This window comes from Felis catus, chromosome C2 (assembly GCF_018350175.1).
Source record: "Felis catus isolate Fca126 chromosome C2, F.catus_Fca126_mat1.0, whole genome shotgun sequence".
Taxonomy (NCBI): Eukaryota; Metazoa; Chordata; class Mammalia; order Carnivora; family Felidae; genus Felis; species Felis catus.
In genome coordinates, this window is record NC_058376.1 from 81223191 (window position 1) to 81249864 (window position 26674).

General features: G+C 45.0%; 1 protein-coding gene across 13 annotated transcripts in view; it reads left to right on the forward strand.

Moving 5' to 3' along the window:
• DGKG (diacylglycerol kinase gamma) overlaps nt 1-19748 on the forward strand; it is a 217099-nt gene extending 197351 nt beyond the window's left edge. For 7 of the 13 annotated variants that reach the window (XR_002745328.2, XR_006585184.1, XR_002745321.2 and 4 more), the window contains 4 exons: nt 6270-8902; nt 14100-14332; nt 18494-18636; nt 18739-19748. Coding sequence is in view for 1 of the 13 variants with exons in the window: in XM_023260324.2 (XP_023116092.1) it covers nt 6270-6368 (99 nt within the window). In the remaining 12 variants the exon portion in view is untranslated. Of the gene's footprint in view, nt 1-6269; nt 10794-11756; nt 13876-14099; nt 14333-16487; nt 16684-18493; nt 18637-18738 lie in introns of those variants that run through there. The other 6 variants (XR_002745323.2, XR_002745324.2, XR_002745322.2 and 3 more) reach the window with 6 other exon arrangements.
• Nucleotides 19749-26674: the final 6926 nt, after the last annotated feature.

Here is a 26674-nt window from a genome sequence, read left to right on the forward strand (position 1 = left end):
AGATACAAAAACTGAACAAAAATTTTTATTTGGGTTTTTTTTTTTAATGTTTATTTTGAGAGAGAGACAGACAGAGCATGAGTCAGGGAGGGGCAGAAAGAGAGGGAGACAACAGAATCTGAAGCAGGCTCCAGGCTCTGAGCTGTCAGCACAGCTGATACGGGGCTCAAACTCACAGGGGCTCAAACCCACCGACTGCAAGATCATGACCTTAGCTGAAGTCAGACACCCAACTGACAGAGCCACCCAGGTGCCCCCAAATTTCGATTTTTAAAGAAAAAAAAAAAACCCTTAGAAAGCTAAAATCAGAAAAATAATCCCTCAAAATAATAAAAAATATTTATCTTAAACTAATAATGAACATTGTATTTACATGTTTACTTAGCCCTTAGTAAGACATCAGAGAATCCTGGGCAAGACATGTGTGCTAATATTGTTTGGAAGTTTTTGTCAATGCAATATAAATGCCACAGAAAAGAAATGTAACTATTTGGAAAAGAGTCAAAACTGTCATTATTTGCATATAATATGATTATTCATGTGATAATATGAATATGATACTATGCAGATAATATAGAAAGATAATAGAATCAACTGAAAACCCCAAAGATTAAATTATTTCAATGAAGCCACAAGGAAAGATAGACAAAAAGTTAATAGCTTTTATATATTCCAGCAATAACTAATCACAAGAATAGAGTAGAAAAAAATTAAGATATCATAATAGCAACAACCAAAACAAAATATTAAATTGAATTGTAAAAAAAAAAGATGAATACTACTATGACTTAATATAAAAAATATATACTTAAATTTAAAAACATCCCATGTTTCTAAACAGGGATCCCAAACAAGATCCCAGTGCAATTATTTTTTTAACTTGACCAAACAATGCAATAGCTAACGTGTTTTATGAAAGAGCTATAAGGAAGGACTTCCCACAAGGTATTAAAATAGTTACAGAGCCACAATAATTGGCATGATATTAGACAGATAAATCAGTAATGCCAAAGAGAGCCCTAAGAAACCCCAGTACACATAAAATCTATTTAAAAAAGAAGAAAGATCATAAATTAATTTGAAAGGAATGGACTGTTTAACATAACGGTATCCAAAAAATTGCCTGTTTGGGAAAATGTCATTATTTATATACTGAAACCTCTCACCTCAAACTATACTCCAAAAACAAAAACAGAAAAATTCCAATTAAAAATTACGACTACCTAGGGGGCACATAAATGACTATAATGACACTGTGAGCATAGACTTTAACAAATTTAAAATTCTACAAGTCAAGAATCAATGTAGAAATTTTATTATTTTTAATTTTTATTTGAGAGAGAGAGAGAGAGAGCATGCAGTGAGGGAGAGGGACGAAGAGAGAGAGAGAATCTGAAGCAGGCTCCACACTCAGTGCAGAGCCCAACCCAGGGCTCAATCCCACGATGCTGGGATCATGACCCAAGCTGAAATCAAGGGTCGGACGCTCAACCAACTAAGCTATCCAGACGCCTCTTTGTGTAGAAATGTTAAAGGCTAAGGACAAGATCTTTTTTAAATGGCTACCTCAGAGAGCAGGTGAATTCCCATAGTGTCTAAAGAGCTCTTAGAAACCAGGAGGAAATGCTAACAATGCAATAGTGAACAGACAGCTCACAGAAGTAATACCATGGGCTAACAAAGCTGTGAAATAATATTTAGTATCGTTGGGTGCCTGGGTGGCTCAGTGGGTTGAGCGTCCGACTTTGGCTCAGGTCTTGATCTCGTGGTCTGTGAGTTCGAGCCCCACGTCCATCTCTGTGCTGACTGCTCAGAGCCTGGAGACTGCTTCAGATTCTGTGTCTCCGTCTCTCTCTGCCCCTCCCCCACTCATGCTGGCTCGCGCGCACGCTCTCTCTCTCTCTCTGTCAAAAATAAACGTTAAAAAGATGTTTTTAAAAATTTAGTATCATAAGTTAAGAAAAAAGGAGGAAAGAATTTCACCTTGAAACAGTGAGAAAACCATGCCATGTTTCACTTGTCAAAGGAGCACAATTTGTTGTTGTTGTTGTTTTTAAGATAATATTCATTGCTGTTGAGATGTGGTGTGGCCAGCACACTCAAGGAGTAAGATAAGAGTATAAACTGGAAAGCGTTTGGTCCAGTTCATTTCCTTTGACCCTTTTTTCCCCCAATTACTCTTTTAGGAATATATTTTAAGTAAAATACAGGTTATCAGTAAAAAAAAACAAAAAACAAAAACAAAAAAAACAGGGGTGGGGGGTGGGGAAGCCCAACATTTAAGGAAAACATTAAAACTAGGTGAGTGAGATTCATCAAATAGAATAATTTTCAGCCACTGAAAACCATATTTAATGAATATTTAATGATTCAGAAATGCTTGTAAAATAATGATAAATGAAACAGATTAAGAAACTGATTTCAATTTGCTAAAAACATACAAGCATACAAACAAATTGAAAAAAAATACACCCCAAAATTAACAGCAATTTCCCCTAGGTGATTTTTAAATTTTTCATATTTCCTGAATTCTCCAAAATGAGCATTTGTTTGTTCATGCATATAAATATATGTCTATAAAATATGTATTATTAAGAAAACTTGCCTTGTGCTTGCAGTACTGTAAGATGACCTCTCATTCTTTACCATCATAGTTAGACACCATAATTTGAACCTTAAAGCTAAGAATATTCCCCCACAGTTAGGATCTCAAGGTGGAAAGGGATTCTAGTTATCTAGTCCGGTGTTCCCAAACTTGAGTGTGCATCCAAATAACCTAGAAGGTGTTTAAAATGCAGATTGCTGGGTTTCTGATACAGTGAGTCTGGATACCTGAGAGTTTGCATTTCTGGCAAGTTCCCAGGGGATGCTGATGCTGCCGGCATAGGGACCCCACTCGGGGTCAATAATAATCTAGTTGAACTTCCTGACTTACCAATAAATCCCAGATTTCTCCTCCACCACTAGCAAAACCTAGGTTTTTCCAGCTACATCTGGAAGCCTCTGATGGCAGGAAACATTCTTGTGAAGCCAGGCATCCTAAGAACTTAGAGAACCATTAACAGCTAAGACCTGAAAGATTGTGCAAGCCCCCACCCATCTCCCCTAGCCTCTCTTTAGGCAGGAGTGTTTCCCAAATGATTTGGGATGAGTCCATACTTACCGTTATTGGACATTTTGTGGGACATCATATGAACCATCTGCCCTGATAGAAGGAGTCCCTCAGTTTATTGCTTCTCTTGAAGTAATAAAAATGTGCTGGTTTGCGGGAAATGGCCCCCAAAACAAAGCCAATACCCGGCACTGTAACATTTTTAAATTTACCCCATTTTAAGGGAGAAATTACATACTGCAGTGGTTTTGTGAATTTCGAGCTATCACACAAGTGCCTACTGTATCAGTTCTCTCCCTAATAGACCAGAAAACTAAGAAAATGGGGCTGCTGTTCCTTGTGCTTGTCAGATGTTGTAAATCTCATAAAAGGTCTTTAAGAAAATCATGAAGACTTCAGTTAATTGCCTGACCAGCCCAATTAGCAGAGAAAATTGGGTTCTAACTACAGGGGTATGGGATACTGTCTTTCTATCATGGGTTGAAAAGGCAAGCTTCACCACATCCAACTACCTACAGTGGACTCTGAACAAGTTAACTCACTAGCTTCTCCTAAATGGGGGAGAAGGGGATAAAAACTGACATCTCTTGAACCCAAAATGAGAATATGATCTCCTACTTCTTGCCTTTGGTTCATGTACATACAGTGAATTCTCAGTTACATATAGCACTAGAATCCGCAAGCCACATCAAAATCTCATGTTAGCCAGGATCTCCATGTTGATGATCTACCCCATCAAGACCTTTGTCAAAACTGCTGAAAAAACAAATGGGAGGGATCTGAGTTTCACTTCCTCCTCTTTGCCCTGGAGGTGCTAACAAGCAAATAAATTGCTCAGCTAGAGAAAGGAAAAGGAGAAGTAAGGGTCTTCCATTATCTAAAAAAAAAAAAAAAAAAAAATGGGCTCTATCAGCGGGAAATGTAGGCAGTGCATCAGCTGTCACTGTCTGCCCCAAGCATAGCCATCTCCACTGCCAGTACAGTCTCCCCTGGTGCTCATCCATCACCGCTTCCATGGCATGTGCTGTGCTTCCCAGGGCAGTGCACTGGTTCAGGGAGTACCACGGTGATAGGGTTCTTCCCCATAGGGGGCTCTGGTGCTCTGGAATGAGAAAAGGCTTCCCGCAGCACAAGGACATGTGCCCCAAGTCACCATGATTGTCTAGGGCTAAATTACATGCCACAGACAAGTTCTGTGAGAGTCCTTCATCTGTGCCTCACTTTCATGAATTCTGGAATAAACATAGCGCCCGTAACAAAGCCCATAACACAAAATGGTACTTGATGTATTCTTGGTCTAGGAACTGCCACAAAACATAAAGATATCCTCCCCTTCTGGAGCTCCTGGGTGGTAAAAACCAGCCTAAGAGTCGTTTTCAGCTTCTGTCACCCAGGTTATGCTAATTATCCACAATGTCTTTTGGTTTCATCCTTGTCTTTCCATATCCTGGGGACTTATAAATTTAAACCTGGCTTGCAGTAGTACCCTTTTAGCCAGAGTCTCCCCCACTCCAACTTGCCCTGACAACAGCTGTAGAATAATTCCCCTGGAACTCTTTTCTTCCTCGTGTTATTCTCCAGCTTAAAAGTTATCACGGTTCCCTGTTAACCTCACATTACACCCAACCTCTGCCCCCTCCCCTTTAAAGCCCTGGAGTAACTGCCCCACCTGTGTCCCTGACCTCCCTTCTCATCCTTTGCCCCACACTCAGCGAGGTCATACATTCATCCAGTGCCTTCCCCTTCTCTTTTCACCAACACATTTTCCTTCCCTTCCTTTCAAATCTTAAAATTCCTGCTCAGTTGCTCCCTTCAGACTCTTCTCAGTCCTTACCTAACTTCTTTTTGACACCACTTGGTCTGTCCTACATTAATTGAAACTTATTGATGGGTCTCTGTCTGCAAGAATTCTTCTCTGGTTATCTGTGGTCACACCGTCAGTTCCAATGATGTAGACACGACGAGAATGAGCTCCTAGATTGCTTCTTTTGATATACATCTTTCTCCTCCAGCGTAAGATAACAATTATTTAAGCATTACATTCCATTTTACAGCTTAAAGTGGGATTTCGTTGACGGTCCCCCATTTGATCTTCACAGCAACGTTGCGAAGAAAATGGGACAAGCGTTACTACCCTCATTGTATAGTTCAGCAAGCATGGCTTTGAAGGTTAAACGATTCGTCCAGAGTCTCACAGCAAAGGAAGAAGCAGGAGATCTGGGACCCAAACCCAGGTCGTTGAATCCTAAGTGCCTCTTGTTCCCATATCATCTTCCCACCCTGGACATGTGTCACACATGATAAATGCTGATGGACTGATAATGCAGATCAGTAATGTGCAGCATCATCAGGCCACATTCAAATAGGGATTTAACGTTCTGAAGCCATGCCCTGAGGATAAGGTTGGGAAGAAAGGCAAAAATGAGAATTCACCAGTGTCTGTCTTTCACTTCCCATTGACTTAAAGTTTGCAGGAGGAAAAAAAAAAAAAAGAAAAAAGAAACCTAAAATTAAAAAAAAAAAAAGCTTTTAAAATGAAAGTTGGTTTTTTCCTGGAAAGCTGAGAAAAGAGGAAGCACCTAAGGGACTCACTTGAAACTTTCCACATGATGTTGCTTGGGTCAGATGTCGGAATGAAGCCTCTAGGCTATGAGTTACCAGTTGACATTTCTGCAGTGCCTAGACTGGAAGGGCCAGGAGCAGAGGAAGCTAGGAATCTGAAGAACTGGGCTCTAGCTGTTCTGCCCTCTCTGTGTGACCCCAGGCTAATCCAAGGCTCAAGGGAGCCTCAGGCCTCCATTCCTTTGTCTGTCCTGCAGAAAGGTTGAATGAGATGGACCATGAGGTCTCCTCCGGCTGTGACATTTTGAGAGTCTATGAATAGCAAGGACACAAGACAGGTGCGAGCTGATCACCACGTGGGAAGCTCACACCTGTCTCTCCCCAGTGTTTCCGCCCCTCACTTCCAGCAGTGCCAAACTCCAGGCCCAGTGAGGGTCCAGTTGCCAATTTTGAAGCTGTTCAAGGACAGTCGTCCTTTCTGCATGGGGCTCCTTCCAACCCAAAGCTGGCCTGCCTTCCTCCCTCTGCGACTCACTCTCTCATAGGCTACTGGGATTTGCATGTCACTAATTCATTTATGCCTCTTTGCTTTTAGATTAAAATTACTCACAAGAATCAAGCGCCTATGATGATGGGGCCTCCCCAGAAGAGCAGCTTCTTTTCACTGAGGAGGAAGAGCCGTTCAAAAGACTAAACAACGTGCCAAATGCCAGTTAAACCAAGAGAGAAAATAAGAAACTGTAACACATACACACACACACACACACGCACACGCACACGCACATGCACACACGCACACTCATCTCTAACCAGTGGAAGCAAAGCCACCCTTCAGGAAGAAATCTTCATCTTCCCGTACGTTCATTCTCTCTTCTTCAACAAAGGACACACCCCAACAGAGCCAGGACCCCCAGAAAATTTTGAATGGACCCAGGGCCCACCAGGGTGATGTTGGCTCTTGCAGCAACCTCCACATTCCCAGAAGGCCTTGAGTGGGACTTTCTGAGACTGAAGGAGAAGTCCCCCTTTCTTCCCACCAGTCTTGCAAGGTCCCTCACGGACGCTCACAAGGAAGCAGGCTGCAGGTTTCCTGCCTATGGTGAGATCGGATGTGGCCAAGGGAAAGCGCTCCCATTCCAGAGAACTTACACAAAGGTCCCTCTGTACAGAGACAAACGGCCTCCAACTCTCAAAGCATAACCCTTGGCAGGGCTCAGCAAGCGCACGTTGGTTTCTTAGTTGTCCTTCAAGCAGCAACTTCTGCCTGAACTTGCTGAGGAGGCAGAAAGGCTGTGGAAAGCTGTGTTTCCATTCTTGGTTCTCCACACTGTCAGTGGGCACTTGTTATTTTCCCAAAGCCTTCTCCTGGTGGCTGTGTGTTTGTTTGGAGACGGCTCCAAGAGCCCCCAGAGCTGCCTGTACAGCACACCTTAGATGTGGTATTTATTTTCTTAGTTCTGTGAACACCTGGGAGGGAAAGCAGAGAAACTGGGATTTATTTTTCAAATTGGTGTCATAATATTGTGTAAAAAGGGAAGAAAAAAAAACCACCCCCAGCTTCTTTCTTTTTCAAGCCAAAGCGTGTTTCCTGTTTGAGTTCCAAGCCCTGGTGGCAGACTATTTCCTGAAGGCAGAGAAGATGAGAAGGAAGGACCCTTTGCTGAGAAGACCAGGAGACAAACCATCAGGTGGCTCCCACCTGCCTCTTTGCACCTACCACTCCCAGAGTGTGAGCTGAAGGCCCTTCTGACGATCTAATGTGTGTGTACATATATGTAGCATATATATTTATATATATATATAAATATTTATTTACTGATGGACTTCTCCTGACTGAAAAAAAAATATGTAGAATAGGAACAGAAAAGTGGGAAGGAAAAAGAAAGTTTTCACTCCCCCATTCCACCATTTCATGGTCAAGACACATTTCCCCATGGTGATCATGAGATTTAAGGGAAGTGAAAGTAGCTTCTTATTGTAAAGAGACTGAGAATTCCTATTCTGGATTCTCAAAACAACCATGAAAGATACGCTGGACAGAATTTACTCTCCCATTTGTCAGATAAAGGCACCGAGTCTCTGAAAAGTTAAGAGACTTGTCCGTGGTATCTTAGCTGATGTGGTTTGAGAATAAGTGCCACTAAGAGGATATTTATTAGGGAAAAGAACCCGCACGTCTTAGAATAGGGTCATTTCTGGTCACTGGAAAATGATTCCATTTGAGTCCAGGTTGCCAGGGAAGAATGAACATGTAGCCCATGTGAGGACGGGACAGGCCCACATGAGAAAATAGGGGCCTCGTGATGCTTCCCGGAGGTTCTGTCTGGCCTGAACTGGTAAGAAGTTGGTCTGCATTGAAGGCACTAGACAGATCATCAAATTAAACTCTATCACGTGTCAACTCATCATGGTCCTCATGGCCTCCTAGTCTGGAAACACCTCTGGCTGCAGGGATGACCTCAGTGGAGACTCACAAGATGGACTGAGGCACCTTCTTCAAGGTGCTCCCAGCCAGTACCCAGAGGGGTCTTGGCAGAGGCCAATGGGCTTCCTGCAGCTGGTGCCGGCATCACCCTCCTTTCCTGAGGGCAAGTCTGTGTAGAACTTCATTACTAGACAGAAACATTTGCCTTGGTGCCTTCGCTCCACTGGACCGCCATCCCCTCTGAGATTTCTTAAGAGGAAACGTGGGCCCACTAGACATTGCTCCACTGAGCTCTCTATAATCTTGCACCGGGTCAGGAGCTTTGCACAAGGAAGGGAAATTAAGACTGTGCATACACACTGATCCTAACTGTGAAGGAAGCAGTCAGCTAGGACCATCCTGCTGGACCGAATAGTGCAAAACAGTGGGTGAGGGGAAAACCAGGCCGTCTGGAGAATGTCTTGAATGATGGGATCCTTGGTGATGGGATGGACCAGCAAGCTCCAGAATAACAACAGGTACTATCTTGGAAGCCACTTGATTTCGAAACAAAGGCAGGTGTGGGCTCACAAATTCTGAGACATTTACAGACATTTTTGCATGTCTGATCCCCCAAGATTGAGGCTGTCGAAACATAGCACTGTCAACAGGTGGAACTGAGTCTCAGTGATTCACAAGTCAGAGTGGCCGTGGCCTGCTCTAGTCCAGTGCCTAAGACTTGCAGTGTTGCTTGAGAGACATGTCCCAAGGCCTCCTTAGAACCACACAGTATAATACACCAGTGGAATTGCACTACCAGCTTGGTAAGTCCAGTGTTGTTTGATGTGCTGTTGCAATTCATTCCTTAACTACTGTGACCATGGCTTTTTCCTGTAGAGTACCTCATCTTAGTGAACTTCCCAGCAACCTCAGAGGCTGACAGAGAATGTGTTACCCTCCCGATCTTAATAATGAGAAAAATTAAGCTTAATGAGGGTTCAGTGACTTCTCAAAGTCACACAGTTAGGCAAGCAGGGCAAAATCCAGTCTTTAGTCTTCATCTTATTCTAATTGTGACCATGCCACAGACATGTTCTCACCTGCCCCCACAGTTCTACCCTACCAGCAATAAAAATAATGAAACAGAAAATCTTCAATACATTGTGTTGTCCCTGGACTGTTGAGCTAAGAGTTGCATCTCATTATGGCTTGGTCTTTGTGGATTTCCTCCAGTGAGTTGAGAATGGAGATAGACTTAGTAGAATGATTATATTTCAGGTCAGAGACCAGCTCCTCTCAAGATAGTTCTTTCCACAGATGGAAAAGATATGTTAAAATTGCCAAATAAATTAGGAAATACTTGGCAGAATCTGGAAGAGCCTCCAGACTGGCGTTACATAACATGCATATACATTATACATATGCACATTATATAAGGTGACATAGTACTTAATGTGCTGTATATATTATGCAAATTACATATTTGTGAGTAATCATGATAAATATAGAGACCCACTAATCACTTTTTTACACATACTCAGTGACAGATTAGGAAGTTACTTTGCCAGAGAGTCTTAAAACTTACTCTCTCCTGCTGCTTTGGTTCCAATTCCTGACAAAAATAATTGCATCAACTTTTCCCATCTCTAGCCCCCTCTCCTCTTAGCCAAAACCCTCAGTTACCTCCTGTCCCAGCTAGGCTGTACCTTCCGTGGAACACACCACAATTGGATCCATAAAAATAGAATCATGGGGATGGGAAGGATCTAGACTTCCAGATTCCCTATGTCCCAGGCCTACATCTCAACACTCCCAGGCAAGTGGGTGCCTAATGCTAATATCAAAAGTAGAGAGGAGGGGAGAGGGGAGGGAGGAAGGGTGGAAGAGTCTACCAAACCTCCAAGGAAGGAAACTTCATAGTGTTCCCTGGCCACCAGTTCCAGGATCTAACAATAACCAATCAGGAAGTTATTTCAAACATCTAAGTCCCCACAGCATATCTGAGACCATAATTTCCTAAGATGTGTTTGGCAAAATGCTAGTAGCCATAAAATGCTCCATGAAAACAGAGTTCCGTGATCAAGTACTAGCTCCCTTTCTGGGAGAGACATAGAGAGGCCTAACGCTAAAAACTCACCATGAAGAACCATAGAGTCCTTTATTTGTCTGTCAACATCAACAGATTAGAAACACTGCCTTACGCCCACAATTTCTTCTTTTTGTCCTCAGTGGGGATAGGAACATGCAAGTAACCATCCTCAGCAATAATATTCCCAAAAGTACTTCTCTAGGAGAAGTAGTCTCCATTCTTAAGACACTGTTTAGTTTCTGCTCTGTGATTGTTCCTGTCTACATTCTTCAAGTAAGAATCAAGGATCTGGACTCTTTGTCTCATGGGTGAGGAAGGGATTGGGGGAAACATGATAGCTTCCAGGGGTCAGACTTTACCTGTGTAGCTCCAGAGAAAAGAATCAGGTCTAAACAATGCAGTTATAGAGAGGTTGATTTTTATTCAATTGAATGACTGCTCTTGGAACTGGCCTAATATGGAAAGGACTTTTTCTGGGGGGAAGAAGAGTTACCTGCTCTTATAGGATAGGCCTTGACTTGGTTGGGTGGGGAACTAGCAGTGATTGATCTACCTTGTCCAAAAAGCAATCAGAACTGTTTTTGTAAGCATCAATGTTAAAACAGTATCTGTTACTTCCTTTTGAACAGCAGCCTCAGTGTCCCTTGTTTTCTGAAAGAATGAAAATGACTCCTGGAGAGATTTCTGGATCGGTGGGTACTGATCAGTTAGACCACACTTAATACATGGCAAAATTGACCAGAATCATTGACCTCCTCGAGGATAGCTAGTGGTAGTTATCTCTTCTCAGTAGCTTGGAGTGTTAAAGGAATGGGGTTCAGTATTCAAATCAAAGGAGATTTTGCTTTTCTGTTGGGGTCCATAGTAGCAGTGTGGAACTCTTCTAGTCACAAATTTCGGGCCTGCATCTGACTTGCAATAACAAGGAAAAAGAAACTATCCCACATGTGAAATAGCAATCAAGTTTTACATAAAACAACAGAGCAGAATTGTATAGAATTTCACATGGAGCCATTGTTTATAGCTCACCTTGATGTCCCATCATACTGGAGTGTATCTTTCAACTTTTTTACTGCAGAGAGAAAGCAGGAAATGGAGACAGGAAAGGGAATGCCCACTTATTGCTTACTGGATACAAGGCATCACGTTGAGGCCTCCATGTGCTGTCCCATTTAATCCTCAGAACAGCCTGCGATAGGAGCATTGTACTTATTTCACAGATAAACGTATTAGTGCGTAGAAAGGTAAACCACCTTGTCCAAGTTCAAACAGATAGTAAGTGGTAACAGCTAAGACTTGACATGAATCTGTCTCACGAAAATGTATGTTTTTTCTACTATACTTTAGTGCTTTTAACATTCTTATCTGTTTCCAATCCCACTGTCATTCTGGGTGAGATTACACAGCGTTGGCAAATTGATCTATCAGGTCCACCTCTGTGTAGCCCTCTAATCATGTTCCTACTGAAGAACTCTCAGTGCTTGTTCACATTTAAGCTCAACAGCCTCTGTGGACAGCTGGAACCTCAAACCTCAACTTTGCAATCAAATTGACAGCCAAAACTTAGTCTTCAATGTTTCCAATTCTAGGTGAATGGGATGCACTTCCCGGGACTACCTAATAGATTTTCTACCCAACTCTGTGAGTGGGAGAGCAGCAAGCTGTCTTCTCAGACATAAATGCCATGGTCAACGGTGACTGGCCTGCACAAGGAAGGAGGGCTGGGGTTGTTGAAGGGAGCCTCCAGCAAGAAGGCTCTGCATGTGATCCTCATTAGTGATAGGCGTGGGCTGGGCCATCTGTATTCCACAGGAGAACAGAATGGCAGGCTGCCTTTCAGATGCCAAGAGAAGCTATCTAATGGGAAGATCCAGAGAGCTCAAAAAGCAGACAGGCATCTTTCCTCAAGGGGATCTCTGTAGGAATCCAGGGACATAGAAAACCAAGGGTTTTTGGAAATAAGCTGCTTAACTTGCTGGGTACCTACCCTGGCTACCACTTTATTCTTCATGTCCGTGGTGCAGAATGGCAAGCCAAGCCCTGCAGCCTCATCTGCTAGCTAAACTCCCTTCGATGGAGCCCACGATGAACCTATGTTATCCTAAAGTCTGCGGATGCTGTGGCAGGTGCATCATAGCAGTTTGCAGTTAAGCCTTCAAGTCTCCCAAGGGTCAGGAAACACTGTAACCAGGAGAGACCATACGATTGGATGTTCCATGCAGATCCTAGAGAAATCATCAGAAAACATGAGGACAACTGTAAATTGGTCAAGTTAGGAAAATGCAATTTGGAAGCAAAGAAGAGAACATATAACGCAGTGTCAAGCACGTAGTAGGTAATGAGTAAATATCTGTTAAATGAATGAATAGCTAAAGTGGGTATCTGTCCCTGTATCCTGGAATGGATGGGGGAAGGGGGGGGTAGAGGTGATGAAAGCTTTTTAACTAACAGCTCAGGAACTTGAAACCACAGGATGTAGAGGGAGCTCATGGGGGCCTCTAACTACCCAGACATCTGTTGAATGATGGACACAGCTAAATATGGATCATCAAAGGGCTTTCTAGGTCACATGGAGGGCAGTTTCATGATTCAGAAAATATGAAATTCAACTTGGACAGAAAGACAGAAATATTTGCAATCTACTTCTTAGCCATCAGGTCAGAATGGACAAAGAATAAAAAGGCAGCACAGAAGCGGAGTTACAACACAGTGAGAGATCAGCATAATAAGGTACAGATTCAGAAGATGAAAAGACATGGAGAACTGGGTTTTTTAGCAGATATTTGGGCAAGGAAGCTGAGCACTATAGTTCAAAATGAAAGAAAGGACTGACAAATCCTTTAAAAAAAAAAAAGCAGCTTAAAGTTGAGTTAATGGTAATATGTGGGACATGTCCAGGCATTAATGAAACTCTTATTAAATAACTATCATTTATTGTGCAGTCCAAAGCCTATTACTTTTATGACCACTGCTAAACTTCACAGGAACTCTCCTGAAGTGGGTGGTATATAGTTCCCTACTTGACAAACAAGGACTGAGACATGGAGCAGATCTCATAGCAGCAGATCCAGGATTCAGATCTGTCAGTATCTGCCTTCAAAGCCATCTTGGCACCTCACTGCCACTGCTGATGACTCTGAGCTTCAAGCATAGTGGCAGGGATTTACCACCCCAAACCGATCCCTTGTGCACGATTCAGCGGACTTCCTTCTCAACCTGGAAATCTGAGTCCACGAAGCTGGGGTGGGAAACAGCACTCACTTGGCCAGCCACAGAGGCTCATTGAGAAGGAGTGGACCTGGGCTGTGGAAGGTGTGTGCATACTTCACCCTCCCTTCTTCTTAGGCCCTCTCTCCAACGCGCCAGCTGGGCCGTGTCCTAGGACCTTACTCAGACAGCATCCAGCCAACAATGAACAGCTGGTAAAGAACTCACCAGATCAGGGTGTTCACATAATATGAAAGATCATCTGAAAAGATACACAGAGACCGTATTAAAGATCAGGAGCAAGTGAAATGAGGTCAGGTGGTCAAGCCTCAGAATTTAGCAACTGATACCTAAAGGTGGAACAGAGATCCAAAATGTCCTTTTAAAAATCTGTTGGATGAATCATAATTTGGAGTAAAAAGACTGCTTCTGGAATGATGCAAAAAAAAAAATGTTGAACTTTTTCCTTTCCAAAAAAAACAAAAAAATTGTTTTTAAAAATGGAACGTTAGCAAGAACTACGAGGTGAGGGATGATAAAATGGTCATTTCTTTTTACCTTAGATGAGACAAAAGGAAGTGCACTTCTAAACCTCACAATATAAATGGCAATCCAGAAAAAGATTCCAGGAAGTGTGCATTTTCTGCTGAGGGATTAAACATCAGTACTTTCAAAGCAATTAATGAAGTGACTTTTTTGTCTTTTTTATTTTTTATTTTTTAAAGAAAACTGGTACTAATAGGTCACCAGGAAATGGCACGATCTTCAAGAAAAGAAAAATTTTCCTGATGAATATTTCCTCTCTCCCCAACATCTTTGAGGTGAAAGGATTGAGAACTAACTAGATCTTTTAACTCAGAGCAACATACATCATGGAAGGTGTTAAGAACAGAGGATATCATTAAAATTGCTGTTTGGGGTTTGCTGTCATCACTCTCTGCTCCCACCAGGCATTAAGGTAATGATAATAAACCTAAGAAGAGTAAGTAATCCCCACCTCCCACCATCTCCCTGTCAGCCTCCTAAAGCTCCCACCACCTGCCCAGGTTAAACATACTTCCTTGAATTAGAGTATCTGGGAGTAATTTCTCTTTATTACGGACATTTTCAAACACATAGAAAAATAGAGTCATGAATATAACGAGAACACTTCTACCTGTCACTTAAGATTCAACAGTTCTTACCATTTTGCCATATTTGTTTCATACTTTTTTACTGAAGTATTGGAAAGTAAATTACAGGTGTCATGACATCTCACACCAAAATACTCACGCATATATCATTATCGGGGATCCTTCCTTACGTGTGAAAGGCTGCATGTATCACTCTGCTCTCAGAAGATGTCAGGGTGCTCTGGTAAGCTCGGTTGTTCCTCAACTGTCTGAATCCTGTTGTCACACCTAGAAGTTAATCAGGACAGGGGCCCTGGGTGGCTCCGTTGGTTAAGCATCCGATTCGTGGTTTCGGATCAGGTCATGATTTCATGGCTTGTGAGTTCGAGCCCCATGCCAGGCTCTGTGCTGGCAGCTTGGAGCCTGCTTGAAATTCTCTGTCTCCCTCTCTCTCCACCCCTCTCCAACTCATGTTCTCTCTCTCTCCCTCTCAAAAGTAAATAAATATTCTAAAAAAGAAGTTAATCAGGACATCGCTCACACACTCATGAAGAGAAAGTTTTGGGTGGAACCCAAGGAAGGTCTTAGCTGTATTCAAATCGTTCCCGATTGATCTGGAAAGAGGAAACAGCACATTAACTAAATCCTCAAAAGACACAAAGTGGGAAAGTGTTATAAGCACTAAGTGATGCCAGAGAGAAAATGCAAAGCACTTGGGGGAGGTAGAAATTTACCTGAGCAATGCGTGTTCTTATTTTTGAAATAAAAATTGTTTAAAGCATTAATAGTTACAGAAAGACTGGGCACAGTATTACTTGGGACAGGTAAAACATTGTATCTGCAGATTCATTTAATCGTATAAAAGACAACTGTAGTTATTGCCCTCACCCTGTGAGAAACATGGCGCTAGACTGGGTGTGGGTGCGGGGTGGGGGTGGGGTAAGCTGCCGAGATGTACAGACAGGTCCTCCCCCTCCACTGGGGCATAACTGAACTGGAAGTGTGTCAACTCCTGAGAGAACGTCTGGGAAGCTTGGTTGAGAAGCGTTGGCTCACTTCTGTGGGGTAAGATATCATTTTCAATAGGCAAAGAGTAAAAGAAGCAGATATCATTCCATTTGCTCTGTGCTGGGGTCAGGGCAGGCTACCTGCAGACGTTCTGAGCAAGAGGGTGGGCAAGGTGGTTGGGTAGTTTGCTTGCAAAAGTCTGCCGGCTCAGTGATTCCGTCAAACAAAAGGGAAGCAGGCAAAATGAGTGACAGTAGGTTCCAGAATGTTCAGCCTGTCTCAGTAAGTGAAATACATTTCCAATTCAAAACAGCCTACATGGTGGCAATGACTGGAAACTAAGGCCTGATACCCAGTCTGTGGCCGGTGGACCAAACTGAGCACCCATTTGGCTTTCCACACATTGGGAGGAAAAGGTTCCTCATCCATAGCCCCAGGGCATATCTACATTTCTTTTGACTTATGAAACACCCCCACCACACCACCGCTTCCCCCATGGGGTTCATAAGAACAAGCACCACCTTCTTCTGTCCTGACGTTGCTGCCATAAGGAATGCAAGTCTATGTTGACTGACTCGGCAATGAAAATTGTTTTCATCCTCCTGAGAGGAGGAACATGTTTTCTTCCCAGAGCGCCCCCTCTTTGGAAGAACACAGTCTTTCCTGAGCTCCCTCCTCCAGCCTAACCCCTGGCCCTGAAGCCCAGGATCCGCTGATGGGCGAGAAAACACATGAGCTCACTGGAGCTTATATAAGAGCTCTTGGCAGGCCTTCCCGGGAGCATGCTCACATTTGCCTTGTCTAGGCAATGTGAGTTTTCTTTTCTCTATCTCCCCAGAACAGAGAGGGCTATGTGTACTCCTGTTCATTAGTAGTTTTGTAGCAGGGAGGAGGAAACACAGCGCTCCTTCCTATAGCCCAGTGATTCAAATTGGCGCAGTTTTCCTGAGGGGGAGAAATAGTATCTAAAAGAACTCACCTGTTTGTGTTGAGCCCCTTGTCTTAGTTCTTTTCCATGAGGAGGCCGTATGGCCTCCGTCCCTGCGGTGGAGCCATGAGAGCAATAAGGGCCGAAGCCTCCTCGACATCTCTGAGGACTACAGCTCAGGTGTCCCTTCTGAGATGTTTGTGAGCAGGGTCTAGAGCAGAGAGAGACAGAATGGATGGAAACTCCTGTCTTCCCTCAAAGGTAAAAATAAAACATTTATGCAGATCTTTCAGGTGTTCTCATTGGCAGGAAATTGATCCTGCCTCCAGAGGACTTGGCGAAAACTCCTATCCTTCCCCAGACTTCATTTTCTTGATGGAGGAAAGAAACTTTGGGGAAACGTTTGGGAACTGCATTCTGGAAACTCAAAGAGAAGCGAGGAGAGAGAGAGAGAGAAAGTAAAGGAAGGTCATGAGTCCAACCAACAAATTCAGTGGGTGTTTTACATGGCTCCCAAGAGGAGAAAGGATTTGGTTCTTCTTTTGCGGCTGAGGGAAGAAAAGGAGAGGGAGGAGCCAGGGGGCCCTTGGCCATGATGGGCTCCACTGTGCCTCCCCAGTGGCTCCAGGCCTGGACAGCTCAGGGCAGTGCCAGACAACACGGGGAGCTCAGCCTGTGCCTTCTCATTCTCCTTCCAAAGCTTCAAGGCTATGACCAACCCCAGGATGCTTCCTGCCCACAGGCAGGTGGGGAGATGCGCTCTCCTCTCCCTGCTCAGCATTATTCTACTCCTCTCCTGGGGCCAGCACCCCTTCCTACCTGACAGCAAGGAGCAGGAGGGACTTGAGCGAGTGTCAGATTATGTCTCCGTTTTCCCACCCGTGGGTTGGGGCCAGAGAGGGCGGTTCATATATTTATTCATTTATTCATCCATAAATACTGTGTTATTAACCAATGTTGATTTGCCTGGCACTGTACCCTAACTTCTTCACGTTTTTCAACATGGCTGTCTTGCTTTTTCTCAGCCATTTCCCAGCACATGCTGCTTTTCCCAACCTGCACCCCCCTGCAATGCCCACTTCTTCCACTTTTTCCTTTTTCTTTTATTCTCATGATGTTTCTCTTCCCTTTCCTCCTATGATTCTATTTTTAGAGCTTTCATACATAAAATCAGAGGAGCATAGGGATCTTAAGGGGACATTTGCCCACTTTGTTATCTCCAGGCAAGTCAGTGCTGAAAAGGCCCAGGAAAGATCAGAGAACATCATCCCGAGCCCAATTTCAGAATGTATTCAAGTGTCTTACAGCTTCTCCACATCAAGAAATTATCTCCAATGCCTAACTGAAACCCCTCTCTTCAATACTACACTCCTTTTTCTTTTCCTTTTGGGTCATGTCTCAGGCCTAAAGCACCTTTGTGGGTATAGAACCACTGAGGAGTTTAATGCAAAACAGCATAGCCAAACATCCCAGACCAGAGGCTATGAGCTTCAGTATGAAAACAATAGAACCAGGAACAAAGGAAGGACCAGAGACCATAGCAATTAAGTAGGTTTAGTTTCTGTGAAATCAACAAAAAGAGAATAAGAAAGAACCCACAAGTATAACCCTACTGGAGTTGTGATTTCTGATCAACTACCTCAATTAACACAAAAAGTCCATTGAGCAGGGAGTTTTGGAGTCAGCCCCCTATTGTTGGAAAGGCTCTTCCTTCCATGTCATCAAGTTCAGCCTTGCACACAGAGTTGGTAGCTAGCATAGCACAATGTCAGTGCTCTGTCGATTGTAGTTGAATAACAAATGGTGGTCATTCAGCTCTGGCTCCAGTGCCACTATATGCAGAATTCCTCTCCAGAGCCGTTTTTTCAGGCCTCTGGTTAGGAGGCAAGCCAGGTCTACACTTGGACAGGGCCTGATGCTCCAAATGTTGCCCTTTTTGATCTGCACACACCTGCCAAGATTGCTTGCAGCTGATAGAGGCAGTGTGGGTAGTGGGCCTAGCAGGTGGGTCACCTGACGAGGAGGCAGATTTCAAAACCTGCACCATTTTCTTCCTTCCTTTCTTCTCCAGATGACAAGAGGCAAGAGATCCGACTAAAGAGAAGAAGGTCCTACAGCAAGTTGCTGACCCAGCTTATAGCACAGCTGCCCTCTTCCACAGAATGAGAAGAAGCAACCTTTTGTGCCTCTGTGTACCATCACCCTCAACGCTCGGTAGATACCTCAGAGAAAGTGATATTGTTAGCAAGTGATCATAATCCCAAAGAAGCCACTGCTAAGGTGCGGTTTCTGATGGATGCTTTTCTTTCTCTACAGAAAACAAGACCCTCCTGTCTTGGAAAAGTCTGGCAACTGTCCCATAGAGGCTGCTGTGGAAGGGAGCCATTCCACATGCCAGGATGGTGTGAGGGATGAAACCCTGCTTGGGAAACAAGCGCAACATGGGGAGTAGGCTACAGTCCTGTCTCAGCCACATGGCCTTGGGCATGTCCTTTAGCCTTCTGGGGCCTCTCTTTCTCTGTCTACCAAACAAGGGGGCTCTAAAGACTTTCCCTCTTCAATGATCTTGCCTTTACCTGGGGTAAATGCTGCGGCCAAAGGAGAGGGGGCAGGGTCCTTGTTCTTATGGGTCTCCCACCAGGCCCAAGGTTTCCCCCAGCCCTGCTACCCTGAAAGGCTACTCCTGGCCACTTCAAGAATCTTCTCTTCCCTCTTAAGGATTTATCAGGCTCAGAAATCAGCAGATTTGGGGGACCAATATGAAAAAAACTCTATGAGGAAACTCTTTGATAAGCCCTCCACCTTTACACACACACGCGCGCACACACACACACACACACACACACACACATACAAACACACATACTTGATCCCTGAAGTGTAAACATCTTCCCTTCTGTGTATCAGACCTATCTTCCCCTTTCTCATCGCCAGTATGTTGGGAGAAAACTCATTCCCACCAGTGGAAAAGCGCCACTTCCTCTTAGAGAACTTAGCTAAACCTCAGTGTTTGGGGGTGACCCTGGGCATAGGTTGAAGCAGAAGGTCCTAACGCACCTCAACCACGGCCCATAAATGCAGACTCTACCAGCCGAGACTGAGGCAGTAACTAGGTAACACAGTGCCGGGTCCAGATCCTTCGCTCGTGGTCCATCCACCTCCACAGCCTCCTCCACCCATAGATATGCTGTTCGTAGTGGTGGCCGCCTGCTCGAGCCTGCCTGTCTGCCTGCATTGAGTGCCGTACATTGTTCTGTAATGTACCGTGTATATGTGTGTCCTCACTCTGTGGTTTACTACAAATAAAAGTGACAGCGGGTAGCTGACCTCTGACCTCTGGGTGGTTTCTTTTCAAGCCACCGCTTGAGAAATCTGGGTTGTCTGATCAGCCACAGAGCACTGGAGAGGAGCATGCTCCTCTAGACTCCCCGGTAGCCTATTCACAGGTGCGCACTGCCAGGGGTTCCACTGATGTGCCGGGACTAGGAAGAATGGAAACTCTCTGTTACCACTTTCTTGGTGCTGGAGGAGGGGGAGAGGAAGCCAAAAGTCCTATTAAATAAGGCTTTACCAAACATTTCATGCACATCATTTCACTGCTATCTGAAAACTCCCCTCTGAAGTGATTAGCATTTTATAGATGAGGAAACAAAGGCTCAGAAACGGTAATTAACTTGCTCAACAAGTAACACAGTAAGTCACCCGGTTCTTGTCTCATATCCCATATGTTCTTGCTCTTTCCTTTAAACTAGTATTTCTGCAGGGAGGGGGTGGGGCATGGACTACTTACTTCAGAAACACCCGAGGTCCAGATTCCTGGGCCCCTGTCAGACCTCCTAAATCCTGAGAGTGGGAGCCTCAAATCTGATCTTTTATAAGCTGGGTTGGTACATACATCTTTGCGGCCACCGCACCGCACCCTGCTGGGAGAACAGGACCACTGGAAGGACAGGGACAAGCCAGGGCTTTGGAACAACTCAGAAACTGGAGGCTGTGGAAGAGTGCCGTGAGATAGAAGAGATCTGGAAAGGAAGCATGTCTGGAATGAAGCGAGGCCATGGGCTTCACATCAGAGGTGGCCGGCCCCTCGCCCCAGAATGTAGACCCCGAGAAGAGTCCTTCAGCTAGTCCCCGGGCTGAGCGGTCCCAAGCCAGGGGTTCAGACTCACACCCGGGTGGGGCTAGGCAAGGAGGTGTGGGCTCAACTCCGAAGCCTCTGGTAAAAGGCTACAAAGGAGCAGCCTCGGGAGGAGGCATGAGGGTGCATAGCCGCTGCTTGCTGCCGCTGCCTTCCCTGTCTGTCCCCACTGCCCTGCCCAGCCTGGCCTTCCCGGGGAGTCCCAGGATCTGAAGAGCCATTGTCTCCTTGCCTCTCCAGGTTCTTCCTGCCACAGTTGACCAACAATGTTCCCAAAGACCCTGAACCCATGCCCTGAAGTCTGTCTTCTCCACGTCCCTGCTGTCACCCTCAGGGCTGGGCAAGGACTCTGGCCTCAGGGAGCCTAACCAAAATGTTACTCACTCCTACCCATCCCCTCCCCTTTCCACCTGGATCTGCCCGAGTTCTATTTTGTGCCTTAGAGTCTAGGTGGAGGTTTCTGAAATGACGGTTGGGATGTTTGAGGTGGGGCCCTGTGAGACAGATGCGTAATTGCTCCCGGGGGCAGGACGAAATACTGGAAATAGCTCCACAGCCGCTCAACTGGGGACATTCGGCTCCATTCTCACCCTCCCCACTGCGACACTATGCGTGAAAAATATTTTCCCCAGGAGGATGGCTTTTCTGGAGTCAAGAAATCAAGGAAACCCCTCCTGTCCAGAATTTGATATAACCGAATCTGCAAAACATTTAGGTTATGAATCCGGAAAGTGGTTTATGATATGCAACTCTTATAGTGAGAATTCTCTCCAATCTCTGTAGCTAGGGAAAGAATTGTGTAAACAAGGAAAATGCTGGTCCATTCAAGAACAAAGGCCCTTAGCATTTGTGTTTGCATTTTAAACAATAGCGAAGAATAAGCCACTTGCTGTCGCATTTACAAGATTTTCTAACACATGGGACTGTGTTTCCTCTCCTTCCCCCACTTCACAGGTTACTGTGTGCCTTTAACAGTAACAAAACTCCCTTTGTTTTTAAATGCTCTTTCCTCCTACCTTCCATTAAACCAGCCTATCAATTATTACAGAAACATTTCTGAATCTAAAACCCTAAAGGCATTCACAGAGGCAGCAGGAAGTCAAAGACAGCCAGAGTGGTGATGGAAGATCAGAAAACATCAGGGAGATTAGAAGGAAAAGTGGTGGTCTGGGAATTGGAGGGTTTGCAGACAGCCGGGAGTCTGACCTCTCAGCCAGAGCAAGACCCGCACCATAGCACCTGTCCTGCCCACAACCACCTCTGCCTGAAGACTTCTTTGAAAGGCAGCCCACCATCTTCCCAGAGAGCCCCTTCAGGAGCAGTTTTCTGAGACTTGGATAGGTTCCTATTGCACCCGAAGTCTGCCTCCAATTGACTCCGATCCCATTGACTCCCTGGCTTGGCCACTGGCAACGCAAAATACATGTCACCTCTTCTGTGGGACGGCGTGTAGGTATCTGAGAACAGTAACCTAGTCCTAACTCTTTCTCTCCCCCCCCCCCCCAGACTAAACATCCTCTAAATCCTTAAATCATCCCTTATATGTCGTGACTGTCAGACCCTAAGCTATTCTTACAACTTTCTCTAGAACAACAACAGTTTGCCAAAGATCCCTCTTAAAATGTGATTCCCAGAGCTGAGCGCAGCGCCCCAGAAAAGGGCGGACAAGTGCAAAGCCACGTCCCTCGCTCTGGACTCCGCATTCGCTTTCTTTGGCAGCCGAATGGCTCTGCTAATTCATCCTGCTCTCACAGCTGACATCTCTCCCTTCCAGCGAATGCTAGTAACTACCATTGGGGTGGTGCTTCACGGATCACAAAGTCCCTTCAGAAACGCGGTCTCATTGACTCCTCACCACGGCCCAGGGAGGGTGATTGGAGATGAGGAAGCTAAGGTTTTTCCGAGACCGCACGGCCAGGCCTCAAGCCCGGAGTCTGTGGTTCCAAATCCTTGCTCCTCCACACACACCCATGTTGTCTTTTCACTTGAACTCCTGTTAAGGCCAAGACAGCCTCCCTGGCTTCGTTTGCTAGTGTCTGTTCAAAATCTTTTTCTTTTTTCTGTTCCATTTTGTCTTGTCAGTGTGCACCCATCCTTGAGCCCCGTCTCGGTCTTTTTGACTCCTATATCTGCCGCCCCGTATCATTAAAGGGGAGACACTGGGTCAGAGAGAGAAGACAGAAGAGGATGAAGCACCGAACAAGGGGAGTCTCTGGGAGGAAGGAGCTGGAAAAGGAGCATCTCAGAGAAGAATGGGCAGCATGGTGTGGGTAAGGAAGGGGAGACTGGATTCCAGGCCCCACTCACCTTGGGGGCTCTGCTGCCCTAGGCAAACCGCTTAGTCTCTCATAGCCCCACATCTGAGTGGGACTAGTCCGTTCCCAAGACTTTTCCCGGTTTCCTGAATCTAATGTAAGAAAAGACCTTCTTGTTAATCCAATGGGTCATCTTCTCTTTTAATCCAATGACTATATTGAACATCAGATTTCACTCCATATATTTCACATGGCTTTCTTTTGCTACAAGAAAGAAAAGCAACGAAGGCTGGGGGCCATGGTGTTAAGCAACATCTATTTCAGTTGATTGCCAGCCCTGGGGCTTGGGGGCGGGGGAGGGGAAGGAAGGATTACAACAGTGACTTCTCAAGATGCTGGACCCAGAGACTAAGAAATCCTCAAGGAGGCTGAGCCAGAAGCCTTACTGCTGTCACCAGACACTCTCTCCCTGTTGTTAGAGGACCACGGGTCCCACCATGAACAGTGGCATTCCATGACACGAGAAGGGAGAGAACACGTTATGCATGTCTTGTGCACCTTCCTGGGGAGGTCACATGGCAAATGTTCTCGGATCGTTGTGCTAAGATAAGAAATCTGATCCCATGTTTTTATTCTTCTGGAGCAAAGCTGTTCAATAGAAGTATAACGTGAGCCACATAGGTAAGCTTAAATTTTCTAGTAGGCACGTAAAAAGAGTAAAAGGGAACAGGTGAAATGAACTGTACTAACTTACTTTATTTAATTCAGGATTTCCCACACATTATCATTTTAACACGTAATCGATATAAAAGTATTCATGACTTAATAATCAAGTACTCAAATACTTAAAGTAATTTTAAATAACGTGAATAATTCAAATACTCTGAAATAGTTAATGAAATACTTAACATCATTTTTTTGTCCCAAGTCTTCAAAACCCAGTATTTATTTTATATGGCAGCACTAGCCTGGGGTGAGTGGCTGCCGTAGCAGACGGAGAAGTTCTAGGTGCTCCCACCAGATCTGGTGCTTCCCCATCACAGCCCTTCTCAGACTACGTTGTCATTGCCTGTTTCATGGTCTGCATTAGCCATCAGACTGGAGGTCTAGGAGGGCTGGGACTGTGGAGTTAACTAGCATGTTCCCAGCTCCCGGCTCCGTGTTGGACAACGGATAGCATAGATCCTTGATGAACATTTGACGAGGAAGGAAGGGATGGAAGTTCACATATGGAAGCAGGTCTCAGGGAAGACCTTGGGTTTGAACCTACATATCTGACAATAAAACACATCATCGTTTCACTGTATCTTGCTTCCTCCTAACCTTCCGGAAGCATATGAGAAGAGCCCAATGTTAGTGCCAAACAGATTGGGATTCAAATGTCAGCGAGGTGACCAGTCATGGGGAGCTCACAGAGGTTTTGGAGTGATTTTGTGCTAGTTACCTTACCTCTCTTAGCCCTGACTTCCTCATCTAGAAGATGGGGATGATAATATTTACCTCAGAAGTACCTATGAAGATGATACGTATCTTGCAAACATTAGATCTTCTGTAAATGTTGGTTTGCTTTCCTTGCCTAATAAAATGGAAAGAAATCATTCTTATCTGGCCAAGTTTTAATCATGCAGCAGCTTTGTCCCTATCGAGAGAGGGAAAAGTAATGAAAAGCAAACCAAAATTTGAGAAAAGGAGCCAGCTCCTACCATCTGCCTCCTTGTTTGTTCTTTAAAAAGCTCCACAAAATGCAGATCTAGCCAGGGTAGCCCGTGAATTAGGAGGAAGCCAGCAATCCCCCTGCTTTTCCAGTTGGTAGATGGACTCCGCACCTTCTTCTGACCTTTGCCTCAGGGATTCCAGTCTTTACACCTCCTCAGCCCCAAGCCCAGTAGAATCTGCTTTGGCTATTTTGAGAGCTCGGGAGGCTGGAAGAGCTCTGAACCATGCCTAGTGCAGCTGCCCAGGTAGAGAAGGGGCCCAGTCGGCGCTCAGAGATTCAGTCCTGAGGACTGAGTCTTAGCTGGGGTTGATCTTCAGGGAAGGAAACGGTTCCTTTAACCAAGATCCTCGCGTGAGCTCAGGAAGAGGGACATCTGGGGAAGAAAGCAAAACTGCCATTGTCTGGATCAAAAAGCAGTTATCAGAATTAAATACTCCCTTCTAGCTTACTTCTGACCGTTCACCCTCCCCTCACACATCCCTTCTAGAGTCTTCTCATCCCCAGGCCTTTTCTGGCACAGCTCCTCTGCCTGCTGGGCCTTCCCCACTCCCAGTCACCACCACCCAGCTCCTCCCCACCTTCCTTTAACAATAGGCCTTCCCTCTCTCAGTCCTACCACCGCCATAGAAACAAGTAGACTGGGCACACACACACACACACACACAACATACACATACATACACAGCAGCATCACACATGCATACATATCACCACCACTACCGCATACATATTCACACCCATACTCACACCCATATTCACCACCATCACTTAACACATACATATACACTGACTCCCTTGCACACATACACAGCACCCCCACACCACAAACACATGCATGTACACATACCCCCCACGCACACACAGAGGCACCTACACACCACACTAACTGTGTCACACACCTTCCACTGGTCCCCCCACCCTTATGCACCCCCAACACACAAACAGAATAAGTATCCACCTCAAAACATTGGCTCTCGTGAGTTCTGAAGACGTATCTCTTTCGCCTTGATTAGAGATACACATATACAAACATATCTCCCCTACTTGACTCTGAGACCCGTGAGGACAGAGTCTGTTTCTCTTTTTATTTCTGCAACCTGCACGGTCCTTGGTTCATGGTGGGGGCTCAATCATTATTTCCAAATGAACAAATGACTCAATTAATCAATCACTATGGGTCTATAGGGCCTCAATGAGGTGAGAGGGAGAACCACGGGTGTAGGCCCTGAGTCGGCCTGGCCCTGGGGGTTGGGGGTGCTGTCTTTTGTGGCTAGTCCTGCCTGATCCTGCTTCACTGCCTCGGTTTCATTCCAAGAGAAATATTTGTTCTGTGAGCAAATAAAATGTGAATATGTTCTAATCTGTTGCAAAGATACACAGAGCTGCCTTCAGCCTGATGCTTAGCTCTCTGAGGGCACTTCAAAGAACTGCAAAAATAAAATGTCCATGGTGGGGGCGGGAGGTGTAACTCTTTCCTTCCCAGAGAGATGGGCAAATGAAGACTGGATATAAAGATTCCCCTTGAACATTTCTAAATAAAACCTCCTCCTCCAGGGGCGCCTGGCTGTGTCTATCGGTAGAGCATGTGACTCTTGATCTTGGGGTTGTGAATTCAAGCCCCATGTTGGTGGTAGAGATTACTTAAAAATAAAATCTTAAGGGGCGCCTGGGTGGCTCAGTTGGTTGAGCGTCTGACTTCGGCTCAGGTCATGATCTCATGGTCGGTGAGTTCGAGCCCGTGTAGGGCTCTGTGCTGACAGCTCAGAGCCTGGAGCCTGTTTCAGATTCTGTGTCTCTCTCTTTCTCTCTCCTCCCCCGCTCATGCTCTGTCTCTCTCTTCTCAAAAATAAATAAACGTTAAAAAAAACTTTTTTTAAATAAATAAAATCTTAAAACAAAAAAACCCTCCCATGGGCCTTAGGATCCCAGACATGCCAGGGCATCATAAGATTCTCTTCACCATCGTTCCAGAGATTAGGAAGAGCCAAACTTGAGAAAACACATCGATGCACACTCACACCAGAAAACTTTACTTGATTTCCATGGTTAATTAATGGAGAGTATACCTCCCAGAAACGTGTGTGCATTAAACCAGACTTCCTCCATCTCCCTGGCCTGCTGAAGCTAGCCTTCTGCCCACCC